Source organism: Spodoptera frugiperda, chromosome 13 (genome assembly GCF_023101765.2).
Source record: "Spodoptera frugiperda isolate SF20-4 chromosome 13, AGI-APGP_CSIRO_Sfru_2.0, whole genome shotgun sequence".
NCBI lineage: Eukaryota > Metazoa > Arthropoda > Insecta > Lepidoptera > Noctuidae > Spodoptera > Spodoptera frugiperda.
The window spans coordinates 7,802,021-7,819,229 of NC_064224.1; the positions used below are offsets into that span (position 1 = coordinate 7,802,021).

Sequence of the window (17,209 nt, forward strand, 5' to 3'; positions counted from 1 at the left end):
GGTACGTTTTACTCCTAAAATTTGTTTCCTTTTATTTAAGTATTGTTATCTTACATGACGAAATAAAAAATCGTGTCTAATATTTTTTTCATTATCTAACTGACGGACTTAGATTTTTAATTTTGTCTGTCTAGTGAAAAGAGTCTTTTGGTCAGCAGTGGCCATTTATAGGCTGTTGATGAAGTATGATGATATAATAGTAATGGGCCAAAAGCCAAATCCCGAACATAATTTTAGATTCCGTGTTATTTCCTATCCCTTGTTTGGCATTCGCTTTTGTGATCACTAGCCAACGAGGCAGTCAACAGAATAGCAATCAGCACCCATAAATCATAAAACTATCTAACCTAACTAATTTATAAATCGACATGTAGACCGTAAGTTTGTAGACTGTATTGTTTAGACCAATAGTAGCTATTTAGTTTTGTTTTTTATAAGCTACTAGCTGACTCGGTAAACTTTGTACTGCCTCAAACATTCTTTCTCACTTATCTGGACTTCCACAAATAATTCATGACCAAAATCAACCAAATCTGTCCAGCCCTTTTCGAGTTTTAGCGAGACTAATGAACAGTATATCTATACTAATATTATAAAGCTGAAGAGTTTGTTTGTTTGATTGTTTGTTTGTTTGAACGCGCTAATCTCCGGAACTACTGGTCCGATTTGAATAATTCTTTTTGTGTTGGATAGTGCATTTATCGAGGAAGGCTATAGGCTATAAAACATCACGCTATGACCAATAAGAGCCGAGCAGAGCGGGTGAAACCGCGCGGAAGTAGCTAGTTATTTATATGGATAAAGATTATGATTTTAACAGCACTAAATAATATATAACACAACAAAACACGCTTTTTTATATTATAAATGTGAAAGTTCGTTTGTTTGTAGGTTTGTCCGTCAATCAATCTGAAACTACAACAACTATTTTGATAAAAGTTGGAATACAGACAGAGTAAGAGCGGACTTGGGCAATGGGATACATTTTATCCCACGGAACCGCGGTTGAAGCAAAGTCAAAATCCAAATTATTTATTTCAAATAGACCAGGAAGGCACTTTTGAACGTCAAAGCAAGCCGCTGGCAGAAGCTAGTAAAGAATAATAAAGAAAGAGGAATAAGAAAAAACTTGTACCAAGTTTATCTCATAAGAAAATCTTACTTTACCTAGTTTAAGACCAGTTTGTCAGGGACTAGTAAACTGTAATGGATCGAGAGCATTTTTATTAAGATTTATACTTTTTTTCCCTTATTTCTGTATTTTATTTTTCATCTTTATATGCGAGATGAAAAAGCTATTTGTCGGTTTAACGAAGTGGAATAGAAAGGACTTGGTACTGTGTCGTGGTTAGATGAATATAAATATGACATCTTAAATGACTAATTTTCTTTAGTTTAACGTTCATATTCCAGATAGAGCTTTTCTTTTGGAAAATCATCTGATGCCTTCTCCTGCCTTCGGTGAGGCGAGGCGACAGGGAGTGTCAGACTCTTAGGTACTGACTAAAAACTACCTCCCGCACTCCTGCTTCAAGCCGGAGCCCCGGTAAACCCGCTAGGTAGTCCGCAACTCGATTCTAGATAGAACTAAAGTACATATAATCAAGTATAAAAAATTTTTCGGTTGGCGCGGTGGCTGGGCAACCAGCTGCCGCGCAGCGTATAGCGTTTTCGATTCCCGCACGGAACAACTCTTTGTGTGATCCACAAATTGTTGTTTTGGGTCTGTATTGACATTGAGAGTAAGCACCTAGATATTTCATTATATTCTATCCTTAACAGTAAATTAACTTAAAAACTCCAGTTATTACTATTGAAATATCTTAAAGGAATTCTGTTTAATTTACTGCGTGTTTAAGCGAGCTCTTTTGGAATGCTTTTGCAACGTGAGTTACTTTATTGCTAGAGTTTATTTTAAGACTAGCTTCTGCCAGCGGCTTCGCCTGTATTCCCGTGGGATAAAAGTATCTCTATCACCCAAATCAGCTTATACCCTGTCTGTATACCAAATTTTATCAAAATCCGTTCAGTAGTTTCAGCGTGATTTACGGACAAACAAACTTTCCAATTTCCAATATTAGTGTGACAAAAGGAATGTTCCGCTTCTCTTTAATGAATTTTATATTTAAATAAGAAGAATAGCGTTCTAGATATTACTGTGTTTTTGATGTATTTTTTTTTTTTTTGGTACCTAATGTAGAATGAAAGCCAAGTTTATTCATTCATTTCATTTATCTATTCATTTATGATCTTGCATAGAAATTAAAAATAATTGAGTCATATTTTAGCATATTATATGTCATATTCGCAGAATTCACGTAGCAGTGCGACAATCGCTGATGCTGCTCTTGAATATGAGCCTCTATCATGGCTTGAAACTAGTCGAGTTCCTCGTCAAATAATTACGTGAGTCAGCCGAAAAACATAATAATTATTTTAGAATTCACATAGATAAAAATTCGACGTAAATAACAAAAATAGCTTTTGAAATAGGTATTACTTAAGTTCTAAAATATAGGTAGTAACACCTAAAAAGTACATAAATCACTGCTGAAAAATACGCCTTTCGTCTGAATAAGCACTGAAACGTCTGAAGAATGGCTTTGTGAGGCTTTCCTATCTCCATACTTTGGATTCAGGTGGGTGACCTTGAGACGACCTTGCCATTTCCATTATGTAAAAGAGTTGCCGAAAAGGGTGGTATTATAATATATCTAGGTATATTATGTAATACATAATAGTGTGTAATGAATAGGCTGTCGCCTGGTTGGGCTTTTGAATTGTTTGGTTTCTGTGCGTCACTTTTTTTTAGGGGGTGAAATCATCCTTCATTCAGACTTTTCACGCTTTGGGGCAGACGAGAGGGAGGGTCAGACTCTTACTGACTAAAAACCACCCTAAGAAGTCAATTCTGACAGTGGCCACTGTCAGAGTTGACTGAGAAGACTGATAAGTTAAACCCGACACTGTCAGATTTCTTTGGCTGCACGGTTGGCGCGGTGGCTGGGCAACTGGCTGCCGTGCAACGTGTAGCGGGTTCGATTCCCGCACGGAACAATTGTTTGTGTGATCCACAAATTGTTGTTTCGGGTCTGGGTGTCATATGCCTGTGAAATTGTATGTTTGTAAACGCAGCCATGATACAGGAGAAAATTCTAATGTGGGACAATGTTTTAAATACAAAAAAGAAAGGTTTGATTAATTAGATAATGCTGGCTAAAATATACTTAGTTATAGCCACAAAACCAATATGGTCTACCTAAACAAAAACACAGACGAATAAGAAGAAAGTCCAACAAATGGATCGTGAAATTAAATTGGAACAAAAAGTGATTAATGAGCACCCTAATGAACATTGATCTAGCGGCCAAATTTCCTTTAGCAAAGAAAACAAGAAGTAAAGTTGCTTGAGACTAGCTTTGATGTATGGTTTAGGGTGAGTTTCTTTCTCAAAGCCAATCGAATAGGTACCGCATTAAAAGAAATACGGTAGTTGATTGTCTATTTTATTTTAAGGAGGGAAAATCGTCCAATGACTTCTCCTAGTTTGAATGAGGCGAGAGTGTCAGACTCTTACCGACTAAAGGCAACCTCGTTCCTACTCCTGATTTTTAAACCGGAGCCCTGGTAATCTGCTAGAAAGTTCGCAGCTACGGATTGTTTAAAACTTGGTAACACGAAATGCAGTCAAAATTAGAATCTTTGTTATTGAAAATTAGAATCTTTGAAGTGCAAAGATCGACCACGGGTAAAGAATTTTCTATCTTATTTATCGTTCAATTAAATTGCTTTTCCCAGCAGTTCAAAGAAAAAAGTGTAACTTATATCACTCCCCAACCACATGATGAAAAGAAAAAAAAACTTATAACACATTCAACACTCCAACTCAAAACACAAAAGAAATAGCAATGAGAACGTAGAATTTTACACAAAGTCTCATTGATATTACACTGGGTAAACAATAAAAATCTAAGATAGAAGACTAGCAAATACATGTAAAGATTTCAAAAGCAACAATATATTAACATACAAAGAAATCAAGCCACACATCAATACTGTACCTACCACAGTTCATTAAAGCACATTCACAAAGAATACGAACATTCTAGACTTTCTTTTTGTACCTAGGTACCTACATCCACTCAGCAGCCTGGAGTTCTGAGCTAATTAGCATGAAGCAGACTGCAGTTAGCACAATGCTTGGCACAAGTACTAGCATATTCTTGTCGTGCTAACTGTATGGTGTGAATGCATAAAACTGTGTGAACGTGATGAAAGTCTACTTATGTATGAACGTGATAATACATGTCAGGTTTTAAATAGAGATTTACATTTACTTTTTTGTGGTATTAGCCGGTAAACGAGCAGACGGTGATCCATCTGCTCGTTTACCGGACACCCGACACACCAGTTGCCGGCCTTTTGGGGGTTAGGAATTTAAGGGTTGGTGGAGAATCGGCGATTGGGAAGGTCGAATTGTCAGCCCAGATGATTAAAAATAAATTAAATCATATGTGTTTGCTCTATATGGTACAAAAACTGTGTTATGTAGAAAAGGCCCTTAGTCCATTGAACTAAGTGAAATATTATTGACTTTTACATAGGTAAGAAAGCATTTATTCATAATGAATGTTATACACAGCTAACTTCCTTGGATTAATATTTTATTACAAAAATACTCCTACAACAACAGTCTACCTAATTCACGTAAACAACTCATTTCCTACGCATTATACAATAAGCGTTTGCTTATTTTTCTTTCATAAACGGTTGAACGTTTATTTTCATATACTTATTATGTACATACTTAACAACGATATACATAATAAATAAATGTATCACTCATCTCTTTTAGGGATACTTGGTATGAGAGAGTTTTCCATTGCATGATATTTTTATTTGAGTATAATTTTATTACAGGTGGCGGCTTTTCGTTCTTCGTGGAGGACTAAGGGAGAGGCTTTTGTTCAGCAGTGGACGTCTGTAGGCTGATGATGATGATTATGACAAATATGGGGTAGCTTGGTAAAATAATAATTGATACATTCAATTTCATCATCAAACACTGCTGGGCTGTGAACCTCCTCTACATAAGAGGAATTTTGCCATAACCTTGAATAAAGGCATTCAGGTTTAAGGTATAAGTTGGAAGCGGGTGACATGAACAGCACGCAGCAGCATTACGGCACGTAATACCACTGTACAATGTACACCCACTTTTCATCATTTGTGTTATAAGTCCCACGTAATAGGAGGTGAGTCTATTGCCATATACTGGGCACAATTCCAAACTCCGTGCTACTACTGAGAAATTTTCGAGAAACTGAAAAAAACCCAGTAATACTTTGCCCGACCTGGGAATCGAACTTGAGACCCCTTGTCCGGTAGTCGCACTTACGAGCACTTTACTAACGAGACAGTCAAATTATAAGCAATTATATAAGACCTTATATAATTTCTAACCAACTCATCGTTGTTTGACGTATGTCCGAATACTCAAACGTAACTCAATTTGAAGACGCTCTCAAACCTAGTTCTGTCCCTATCAATTCTTCATAAAATGACAAAGATAGCACGATATTTAAGTACAACTTAAAATTGAGTAGTATTTCAGTATTCGGTAGACAGACAAATGAGATATCGTTAGAAGAGTCTCCATCATATGCATGTCTATAGACTCTGTTACGTCAATATGGGGTACACTCGAGACCACTTGAAAGTCTCACAGTCGAAGGCTCTTACTTCAAGATCAAGAAAGAGACTTTTGAAAGTCAAGGATATAGTTCAAAGGTACGTCTGTCAGTCCTTTGGAGTATCTGACAGCTATTCGTATCTAGTTGAAGATTTCAAGTTGTAAAAAGGAGAGGAACGATTTATTTTTACCGACTTCAAATAAAGGAGGAGGTGTTATGTTTGGATGTTTGTTTTTTTTATTATTACATACGTCTGGCAAAGTATTGCTGGGCAAGGAGTCTGGCATTGTCCAGTATATGGCAATAGGTTCACCCCCTATTACATGGGACCTTAACACAAATGGTGAAAAGTGGATGTACATTGTATAGTGGCATTAAGTGCCGTAATGTGCACCTCTGCCTACCTCTTCGGGAATAAAAGGCGTGACGATACTTTTTGTTCTCCGATTACTCCGCCATTTGTGAACCGATTTTCAAAATTCTTTTTTTAGTTTTTTTAACTTCACTGTTCGTCAGTGGTGTCTAAATAATCTTAGAAAGTACATTTAACTCGGAAAAAGTCACATTGGTACTTGCCGTTTGTTGAAAAAACCAGCTTGAATCAATAGATAACATTCCATACAACGACTAGACAATACAGCATTTCTAAAAGTCAAAACTAAAAACCAATTTTCGTCGAGTTTTCTTTTCGAAAACTTGCAATTTAATAAGTCTGCTAGCAACGTCGTGTTTCTTTGTTGACACAAAGCGCAATGTTAGTCTCGGTCTCAATAGAAAGTCTCGACTATTTGTGGCTTATTGAAAACGTGGTGCCACCCCTGAGGGGCCAAAAGCGACGTGTATGTTACAACACGATGGTTAAAAGGAAATAGGGTATAAGCGACCAAAAATTTTATGTTCAGAAAAGCCGTTTAAACTCAAACTCAAATCATTTATTGCATTCATGTGTACATTTAGTTGATACATAATTAGGAGCATTTGTCTCAACATGAAACCAGCTCGTCAGTCGTCGAAAGAATACTAGGAAAATATTACTGGGAATAATAGGGTATAAACGCCAAAAATGTCATCGTAGAGCCATGAGAGTAAGCACATTCGAAAGAGCGGAAAATTTTACGTAGGATAGCATAATAAACTCATTTTTGACCAAAATGTCGCTTATACCCTATTTCCTTTTAACCGTCGATATGTATTGTACACACAGCAACACATGAAGCTAAACAAAACCAGTTTATCATGGTCTCATTTTGTGTGAACTCTCCACACATTTAACGCTCAGTTTATACTGGTTATTATAGCATGATGTGTTGTTGTGGATGCCTGTAGCCATAATACATTGATTTTATGAGTTATCTAGTATAAGATATAATTATCTAGTATAAGTTTACAGTTTAACTTGAACCTGTGGTGAGAGGAAAATATAGTACATTAGCTAAGCGCGCGCGGCTTTACTCGCTGCTTGGCTCTTTTTGGTCGTAGCATTTTTTTTCGTAACGTTTAAGACGCCCGCTTCTCATGTATAAGTGCGGGTTCGAAACCTACAGACGACAGGCCTACCACCTTTTTCCAAGTTATAGAAAAGATAGACAAACGGTGAAAAAAAAAACGTGAGGAAACCTAGGCTTAAAGGCTGAAAAGTTTAAAATCGTAAAACTTTACTTTGCGTAAAGTTATCGAATCGGGAAACCCTAGACAAAGCGATTCCAAAAAAAAAAAACCATTTGTCAGAGGGACTAGGTTTGTAATCGCAAAATATGCTTTTAGATATCATCTTTAATTCAACAATGCGACATAAAAAAAAAACAAATGATCACGTATACCTATACAACAAACTATTGCATCTTACAGGAATAGAACCCACAACTAGAAACAAATAGCTTCAGTGCGTCGGCCAATCTCGTCGACAAAACGTTAGAAATTGCCAATTTAAAATCAGTTTGGCGACGCGACGGTGACGCAGCGAGATCACGACCAGCTATTGAAACTGTTTCTGTTTTACGGAGCAGGTGTGTGAACACTCACCATTTTAAAGGTTTATTGGATTCCTAAGTAATACATGTCTATGTCTATGTATTTCGTTCTTATAGACCAGAGAAATAAGTTGAGATGGCAATAATTTTGGAATTTCATAGAAAAATATAGAAAAGCTAAATCATTTCTCTACGAGGAGACGTGACGTGAGATAGCAATCATTTTGAAATTTCTTAGAAAAAATATACTGGAAAGGTAAACCATACGCAATTCGGAACTAAAACATTTAGAAGTGGAAAACCATAGCACCGACTAACTTTTCAATGATTTAATGTAAACCGTAACTAGAATAATTTAATGGTTACTTAACCTAGTCCTTAGCAATTGTTTTCGGAAAAAATCCAAAGGAACCTTCTAAGGAAATAGTTTAAGTAATTATTAGTAGACTCTGAGTGCGGCAGTTTAATAGCGAAGTTAAAGACGCTAAACTAGCAGAAATGAAGACAGATAAAAATGAGACCTATTGAGAAAAATAGACATTCGACGTTAACGATACGCAAGAAATATACTCTACTACGAATACTACTGATATGAAACAGGACTAATTATACCCACTTTTTACCATTATTTACGCAAAAACTCACAAAAACATAAACCAACCTTATTACACTTGGTGCTACTGGCTAGCTGCTGGTGTCTCCTGGCCACGACGCACGATATCCTAGCGTACACATACACCATCACTGCCATGGGTAGGAAGAACGAGCCCATGGCTGAGAACACCACGTAGCCAGGATTCTGATTGTATCTGCAGTTTCCATTCTGATTGTGGTCTGGTTCGTACCTGGGGACAGAAAAAATGATTTACTTTTATACAACGTATAACAAAATACCCATATACATCAAGAAGCGCTGATGAATACAGGTTGAATAGAGTCTCTACACGAAGTTTCAGCTTAAAATACGTTTAAAAAATTTATAAATACGTACCAAATACTTGGTATCGCATAGTTCTTGATTTTAAATCATACAAACATGTCACAACACTACAGGGATCACTCGCTAATATTACGAAACATTTCTTCTGTCAATCTGATCGCCTAGTACCTGTCTACCTAATTTTGAATCACGCGACGGCGCGATTTGAAAAATTAATAACTTGGTACCATGAAAACATGAGTTTAAAAAACCCTTACCGTATCGTTTGTTATGTTATCTAGAAGCCGTGCAATTGATATGTATACCCCCTTTTTGTTACACGTTGTATATTTGATGGGTTGACGTTTGCCCACTATCTCGCCTGATGGTAAGTGATGATGCGGCCTACGATGGAGCACGTTGAAATTGTGGTTAAAAGATGACAACAAAGAGGTAGCGAGACAAAATTGGATGCTAACAGCCCAAAATAGGACGAAATGGAAAGAAATGAAGGAGGCCTACACCAAATTGGTTAAAAATGTGTAAGATGATGATGATGACGAATTAACATGTTACATCTCTAAAAAGCCTTGGCAGTTTAGTACTATGTTGAAGAAGAGGCAAGCCTATTTAATATGAGTACATGTGATACAAATTCTAAACTTCATAGCATTACAAAACCTTACAAGGCAAGCATTTTTGGCTTGACTTTGCCCCACACTAGGATTTCCTCCTGTCTCGTGGGTCCGTTTCCAAAATACAAGTTCACATACACATGTGACACCCAGACCCGAAACAACAATTCGTGGATCACAGTGGGAATCAAACCCGCTACACGTTACGCAGCAACCGGTTGTCAACGATCTATTTACTGTCGAACATTTATTACACATAAATCTTTAAGCTTATTTTTTTAAACACATAAATACTTGTTCAGTGTAATAATAACAAAACAATAAAAAATCGAAAAAGAGATTGAAAACCCATCACAGCTTATCCACAAGAAAATAAACAGAATTAACATTTTGATATCTCTAGCTACCCTTGTCGCCATATTACTTGTATGGGTCACACCGGACCTCGCACGCATGATCGGTTACTCACCGACCCATCAAAGGGTCACCAAGATTTTATGACCTTCCACTTAAATACAAGGGTCTAAGGTTTACCTTCCTGACCTTCGGAAATACCTTAATTATCTATTGACCTTGAAAAGCCAAAATCGTTTTATAGTTTCCTGTTAAATGTCCAAGGATTTGAATTTTACACCTAATTTGGTAGGGGTTACTATTAAGGGGGTGGTTAAAATTATTTATTTCAAATAGATCAGAAAGACGCTTTTGAACGTCAAATCAAATATAATATTATAAATGTCTGTCTGTCGATTAGCCCTCTAGTGAAGTCCAAAGTGTAGCTGCGAATAGAAAAAAACTAACTATTCTTATTCTATTCTTAATCTATTTCTATTCTAAATTTCACCTCGATCCGTTCATCCGTTTTGATGTAAAAGAGTAACAAATAACCAGACATACAAACTTTCGCATTTATTCAGTAGGATTATGAATAGTAGGTCATGTCTTTATAATCAACATGGTATATCTCCAATCAATTGCTCCCATCTCCTATTCAGGTTAAGCAAGATCACCATCATTATTCACCATCGTATTTCATATTGCGAGCTAGCTCGTAATAAGTACTTTTAATAAATCTTCATAATTACTACTTTCCCCCTAAATTTATTCTCCATGCGTTCTTTAATAACTTCCCAGCCTCCGTTATTGTCAATATCTTAGTCTGAAAAAACTCATCTCAAAAGATTTTATGCCGTATTATTTTTATCTTTGTCCTTAAAATCCGTCATTTGATTCTTATGGACGTATAATATAGATGTCGCTATTGTGATCGTAGGCTAAGGAATTGAGTTTTTAAGTTTTAATAATTATAGTCAATCTATTAATTGTCTGCCACGTTGTTCGAGCAATCGCAAGATTCATAAGGTTGAGATTGCTCAAAAATACAAAGTGCTTTGGCACTCCGTATTTCAGTATTCAGAATATTTTTAGTAAATAGCACGGAGCTGGAATCACGCAATAAATAGGCCATACACCCCACACTACAATTACAGGTCAGTCAAAACATAACACAAGTTAATGTCATATTGTAATGTCACGCGTTTTATTTCCGAAGGGGTAAGCAGAGGTGCATGTTAATTACGACACGTAATGCGACTGTATAAAACACCCGCTTTTCACTATTTGTGTTATAAAACCAATAAAATAGAAAATATTATTGCTATATACTGGGTACAATTCCAGACTCCATCCCACTACTGAAATAAATTTTTGAAGAATCAAAAACGCTCGTCATTCTTGAATTGCCCGCCTTGGGAATTGAACCCAAGTCCGTTTCACGGCGCACCGCAAGTGCACTTCTTAATGTAAAGAGCAGCATCATATTGTATAGGTAGGTATTATGTGAAACTCTGACCAACTCTTGAGGATTAGAAAGTCGCTTACGTATACTTAGGGTGCTTCTCCACCAAAGATGTGTTATGAAGCCATGCTACTATGATGTAGCAGCGAGGCTAAGAAACTATGTGAACGTTTCCACTGATACTAAGCTATGTAGCTATGCGAGAAGACGCTTAGCTCGAGTATACGATGTATCGATAGTAGGCAAGCCATCCATAGCACATCTTTCCATAGCTTAGCTGAATCCATTTCCACCAGTGTTAAGCTGTGTGTACCAATGAACATGATAAGTGGAATCCAAACGCATTCACAGCAACGCAGCAAAGCACATCTATGGTGAAAAATCACCCATACTATCATAATCATAAAATTCAATTTACATTTCCTGGCTTCTTACACTACAGAGTTATAGCCAAGACACTCTATTAGTATACTGAATAACATCATTGAATACAATGTTTCCTTGCATCCGTGCCAAGTCGGGTAAGGTCATTGCAAAACAATTTATGAACGGTAATATCTGTTCTGTTTGTATTATACTGCAATGCTATGAGGTTTTTATTATTGTTATATTAACCCGAAGAAGATTACGAATTAATCGTCTGAATTTGACGAAAATGCTTTGGGATTTCTACACAAATAAATGTCTAGATGTCTTTTTTATGGGATAAGCCCGCCACTACCTCCTAAAAACCGCTGCAACTCCTGTAAGTCAGAATCTACAATAGAAACAACCATGACAACACCAGAACACTGAATCCGGCGCGTCGTAGGGACGTAAATGACTATTTGGATCCCGCAACGAAATAAATCAGAAGAGTAATGAAGATTATTAAAGGAGTACTAAATAATGTAAATATATTCGTAATGCTAAGATCTATGTTACAAAGTCGAATATTAAACAAGTGTTTGGCAATTATAATGGGACTAAAACTTATAAGTAAACTCAGCAGTAAATCTGTGATGAAAATGATGATGATGATGATCGTAATACTTCGAAACACGATTCTTTGAAATTACATAGTCCAGCAAGTAGACTTTGGCTTAATATTAGAAAAACCATATCAACAAAATTGCACTTACCAACCAAACATAGGAGGACATGTGATAGCTCCTGCTGCGATCCACACAAAGAATATCATGGTAAGAGCCAGCTTCTTGGATCTTCTTCTTCTGGAGTACGTAAGAGGCCTGGTGACAGCCAGGTAGCGGTCCACGCTGATGGCACAGAGTGAAAGGATGGAAGCTGTGCAGAGGAGGATGTCCAGACTGATCCAGATGTCACAGAGGATCCAGCCTAGCTCCCATTTACCTGTTGGAAAGAGAAGAGAATTAGCTTGATACTTTAAGAGTGTGTATATTATAAAAGTTAGTTTGCTATGATATACTCTAGGTATGTGTTTAATGAATAAGATGGTAGTGGTTGCGTTAATTAGGGCTATTAGAGCCAAAGATGAGGTCAAGTAGGGTTGATGCCCGATCTGGAGCTGCGAATAACATAACAGGTTACCGGTGCTCCGACTCAAAGTAGGAGAAGGAACGGGGTGATTTTTAGTCAGTCTGACACTTTCTCTCGCCTCACCTAAGGCGGGAGAAGTCATTGGTTGATTTTTCCCTTCATAAAAGGGCTATTGGACGGAATTTAATCCTACGTTCATGGGCGAAATTATCTTTTACGTTTAAAGTAATCGAAACATTAGCGAGTTCGGCGCTCTCATTGTTCGGCTCAAATAAACCAACCAATCGTAAACGTAAAGAAAACTTGTACTAATGGTTCTGATTACAAGTTCTCCAGGCGAAGTAAGACTAGAAGATTTGAAAGCATTACGTATTCTAGGAATCAACGTAACAGTTGCTATCGGAAACCACTTGAGCTTCGAAACAGTACTACTACACATAAATGCTAAAGTAATTGCTATGCTTACCCCCAACAGCCACTCATTAATGTTGTTTTACCTTCAACCTAGAGTGTCCATTAGGATGGAAACCACAAAAAGCAGGTATTTGTGGTGAAAACGGACCTCGGCAAACTAGGGTAAGGTAACTAATTTTTATTTCATTTACAAAATCCTAAAAGGTTAGTAGTACTTTTACTTTGGTCAAAGTGTCTATTAATTCCATTGTTAGGGCAAAGGATTTGGAATCAATTCTCGGAATAGAGCAAAATATTATTTGGGAATTTGGAGTCGTAGTGGCCCAGAGGCCTAAGACGACCGCTTGCCGCTTGGGTTTGAAACCTACCAACGGCAAGTATCAATGTGACTTTTTCCGAGTTATACGTACTTTCTAAGATTATTTAGATACCACTGACAAACGGTGAAGGAAAATATCGTGAGGGCTTCTAATTTCTAATAATAAGTTTGAAATCGTCAAACCGCATTGAGCAAGTGTGACGATAAATGCTCAAATCTTATCCGTGTGAGAAGAGGCTTTTAGTCAGCAATGGCTACTTATAAGCTGTTATTGTGTATTATTTGGAAAGTTGCCTGTTTTCAAAGCAGTTTTTAAGTGATTTCTTATTGTAGTGCGGCTTACTGAGATCTTAATTGCTGAGTAAAGTAGTCTTCATTTTCTTTTTTTTTTCGCTTGTCATTAACGGTCTGGACCAAGGTTAGGGTTCGATGACACGAGAAAGGTGGTTGTTATATTGTGTATCCGAACCTCTGGCTATTTGGGAATCAGGGATAAAAAAGTGTGACGTTACACTACGCTTTTCTTAGTAATTGATGTATGTGACTAATGTCTGGCAATAGCTTTGCTTCTTCTACAAAAAGACTAATTATCATCATCATCATCATCAGCCTATAAGTAGCCACTGCTGACCAAAGCCTACATAGAGAATCACCACGTTTGCTCAATGCAGATTGTCGATTTCAAACTTATAATTGGACATTATAAGCCCAGGTTTCCTCACGATATTTTCCTCTACCGTTTGTCAAAAGACTAATAATAGAACTAAAAAAAACTGTTTCTTTAATTGATCCCTGCTTACCTCTTTAGTAGAAACCACTCTTGATATTACATAACAATATTTTAACAACCAATTAAATGCTGAAACATGTGTAGAAATATCGATAAGCAATTTCCTTTAACAAAATTAGAAATCTTTAAATATCAAAGGATATATTTTCCTTTGACATTTATTAAGTACCCACTACACAAAAAATGGAGTATTAAAAGACATACTTAACCGATACTAAGACCGTAATCCACGTTCTAAAAACCTTTTGATTAATCTAATTTTGGAAAAAGTGGAACGCTTAGTTAATATCAAGATTAATTTATCAACGTTTACTTTTGAAGTTAATCTGGTCTGTAAGTCTCTGAGGGTGATTGACTGGAGGATTCAGATGTTTAGTGTTTAGGGAGTAGGCGTTAGTGTAGTGTTCTACACGCGCCACTTTAGGAAGGGAAGCAGCCTCCCATATTCGTTCGGTGATTCGGTAAGGACAACCCGAATCAAGGTCACAGGTTATCTTCCGTTAGGACCCGCTTTCTGCCAGAACGGCGAAGAGAAGATGGAGCACAGAAGTAGGTACACCGTAGTGGTTGAGCCAGTAAGAGCCCGGTACGACCCCCGTCGTCCCCACGACGTGAGAAGTCCATGAGGATTTTCATCGCGATAGAAAAAAGTCTTATAAGTCTATTTTTTGGTATTATTATAATTCAGGTTGAACATTAATTAGGAACTTTTTTAAACAATGTTGATGTCTTCAACAGCTCACGACAGTCTACTGAGCCTTCTCTACGTAAGTAAGGGAGTTTGCCATAATCTTGTTAGACGATTATATTTCGAAAAGTCTAAAAAAATATAAATCTATCTAACTAAATCTTTCTACAATAAAACACTTAATATAAAAAGACTAAAGCAACTTCTCGATCGGGGTAAAATATCGGTAATTTACCGATAACCCTATTTAAGGGTTAAGAAAAGTCGGTAGAATCGGTAGCTTTAAACAAATTCGATTATGACATAAAAGGGAAAGCCCGTTAGACTGAGACCTTTCTACTAAATGATTGATGGTTTGATTTTGTCAGGACCTATTATAATTACCCCAGTTTTTTGGTAAAAGCATCTTCACCTTTTTGATCCAAGTTTAAGGGTGGATTTTCGGAGAAAAGTGGGGATTTAACGTTAAAAATGGGATTTTTAATTAAGGTTTCTGATACGTTAATTTGAAGTAAGTAAATGATAGAATACATTCATATATTCAAGCCAGATAATCTCTAAAAATGGTTTAATTTTTCATTCCCATTTTTTTTTCTATTCTGTATTGAAAAGAAAACCGTTAATTTAGTTTATTTCATTTCAAACAAAATAATGATAAACTTTACACAAAATTAGTTAAACCGATAACATAACCTAGTTAAAAAGAACGCTAACATACTAAAAAATACGACACACAAAGTACACAGAAAACCTCGTTACTAACAAAAATAACAAAAGCCATCGTTAAAATTCAGCTAAAGAAGGGAAAAACTTCGATACTCAGTAAAACACAGTAACGATCACTTGAAGAGAAAAAAAATCTGTTTCGAACCGTAAAAACCGAAAATCAAAATGTACCGAAAACTTCGGAACGCGGCGAAAAATATTCTCCACGTTAATGATATTCCCACACTCCCCTATTAGACGTTCCTACCCACAGTGGAAAGGGGAAAATTGAACAAAATGCCTCAGGACATAAGTGTATTTTTTACCGGAATTTCGCTCGAAAATATAGAGTATGCTCCGATTTTTTCGAAATTTTGCAAGATATGCGATCAGCATACGTGCTCCGATTTTGCAATCCCATGGAAGGAAGACAGTGGTATGCCATTTGATGTACTTTCATGGTAAATTTACTCAAGATAAAAAAGTTAATTTTGATCGTGACTTCAGTTTTAAATCAGGTTTTTTAAATGTAGGACAGAATATAGAGCAAAACCTACAATATCCGTATTGTAACAGCTCTAGACAGTCTCAATATACAAATATACAATTTCACGTACACATAACACACAGACCCGAAAGCACAATTTGTGGATCACACAAAGAGTTGCTCCGTCCGGGAATCGAATCTGCGCCACGTTGCACGGCAGCCAGTTGTCCAGCTACCACGTTAACCGTGCAATCAAATTACATGCTCGATACGAAAGAGGTTTAAATACTGCAACACGTCACATAACACCTTATGTATATTACGTATCGTACTTCATACATTGCAAGTTGCAAAAGACTTAATACAGCGTGTTATAGCAAACATAATATATAGGTATATTCACTCATGTGAATAAGAAACTTTACATTCAAAGCAAAAACATTTTATTTTTGATCGACACGTGTGAGTTTCTACTGAGCAAATGAATATTTATTTCATTTCAAACGATGTAGTTTTATGAATGTTTTTCATACATTGAAATACTCGTACCTACATACGTCAGTTCTTGAGCATTTCTTGAATGGAATGTTTATTTTTATTGCTTGCTGTTTATAAATTTACTCATTTTGTTTGGAGTGAGGCTACACTACACTACAATAGTTTTTTAGTTTTCATTCCGCTTGTAGATGTATTTTCAGCATGCAATGGTCAGCACCACCTTTCCGACCACAATTAAATTCTCAGGCAGCAGAAATGCGACACCAAAATACACACACGATACTCGCTATGCTGCTGTTTGGCTTACACCAACCATATTCATTGTTACACATAGCTTGCCACTGGTGGAAACAGACTTAGCTAAGCTATGTTTTTTTATGGAATGCTATGGAATGGATGCCTTCCTCGCACAGCTATACAGCTTAGTATCAGTAGAAACGGTCACATAATTTCACAGCTTAGCTATTACATTTTCATAGCATAGCTACATAGCAAATCTCTGGTGGAAAAGCGCCCTCACCGTCTGAGGTGTGAGAACTAAGTAAATATCACGTACCACTTCAAGAGAAACGCTTTTTACGTGAGCGTAAAGTATTATGATACAGTATTTATATGTATCGTTATATTTGAAGTATGTTTATTTTGCTTGTTTATGTGATAGGTGGGGTAATGCTCAGGGGGCTTACTCTTGAACCCAATTCTGATCGATCGACATTAATAAAGACAAACTACAAAATTAGTGAGAATCATCTTATGCGTAAACGTATCTTCTGTGTTTACTTGGTACACGAATTTT

General features: G+C 36.6%; 1 protein-coding gene across 1 annotated transcript in view; it reads right to left on the minus strand.

Annotated features, from left to right (window-relative positions):
- Positions 1-17,209, minus strand: part of LOC118270634 (octopamine receptor 1) — a 76,765-nt gene that overhangs the window by 2,348 nt on the left and 57,208 nt on the right. Inside the window, exons 3-4 of the mRNA XM_050697953.1 lie at positions 12,137-12,365; positions 8,325-8,508 (exon numbers count right to left, since the gene is read on the minus strand). Of these exons, the coding sequence (XP_050553910.1) occupies positions 8,325-8,508; positions 12,137-12,365 (413 nt within the window). The remainder of the gene's footprint in view (positions 1-8,324; positions 8,509-12,136; positions 12,366-17,209) is intronic.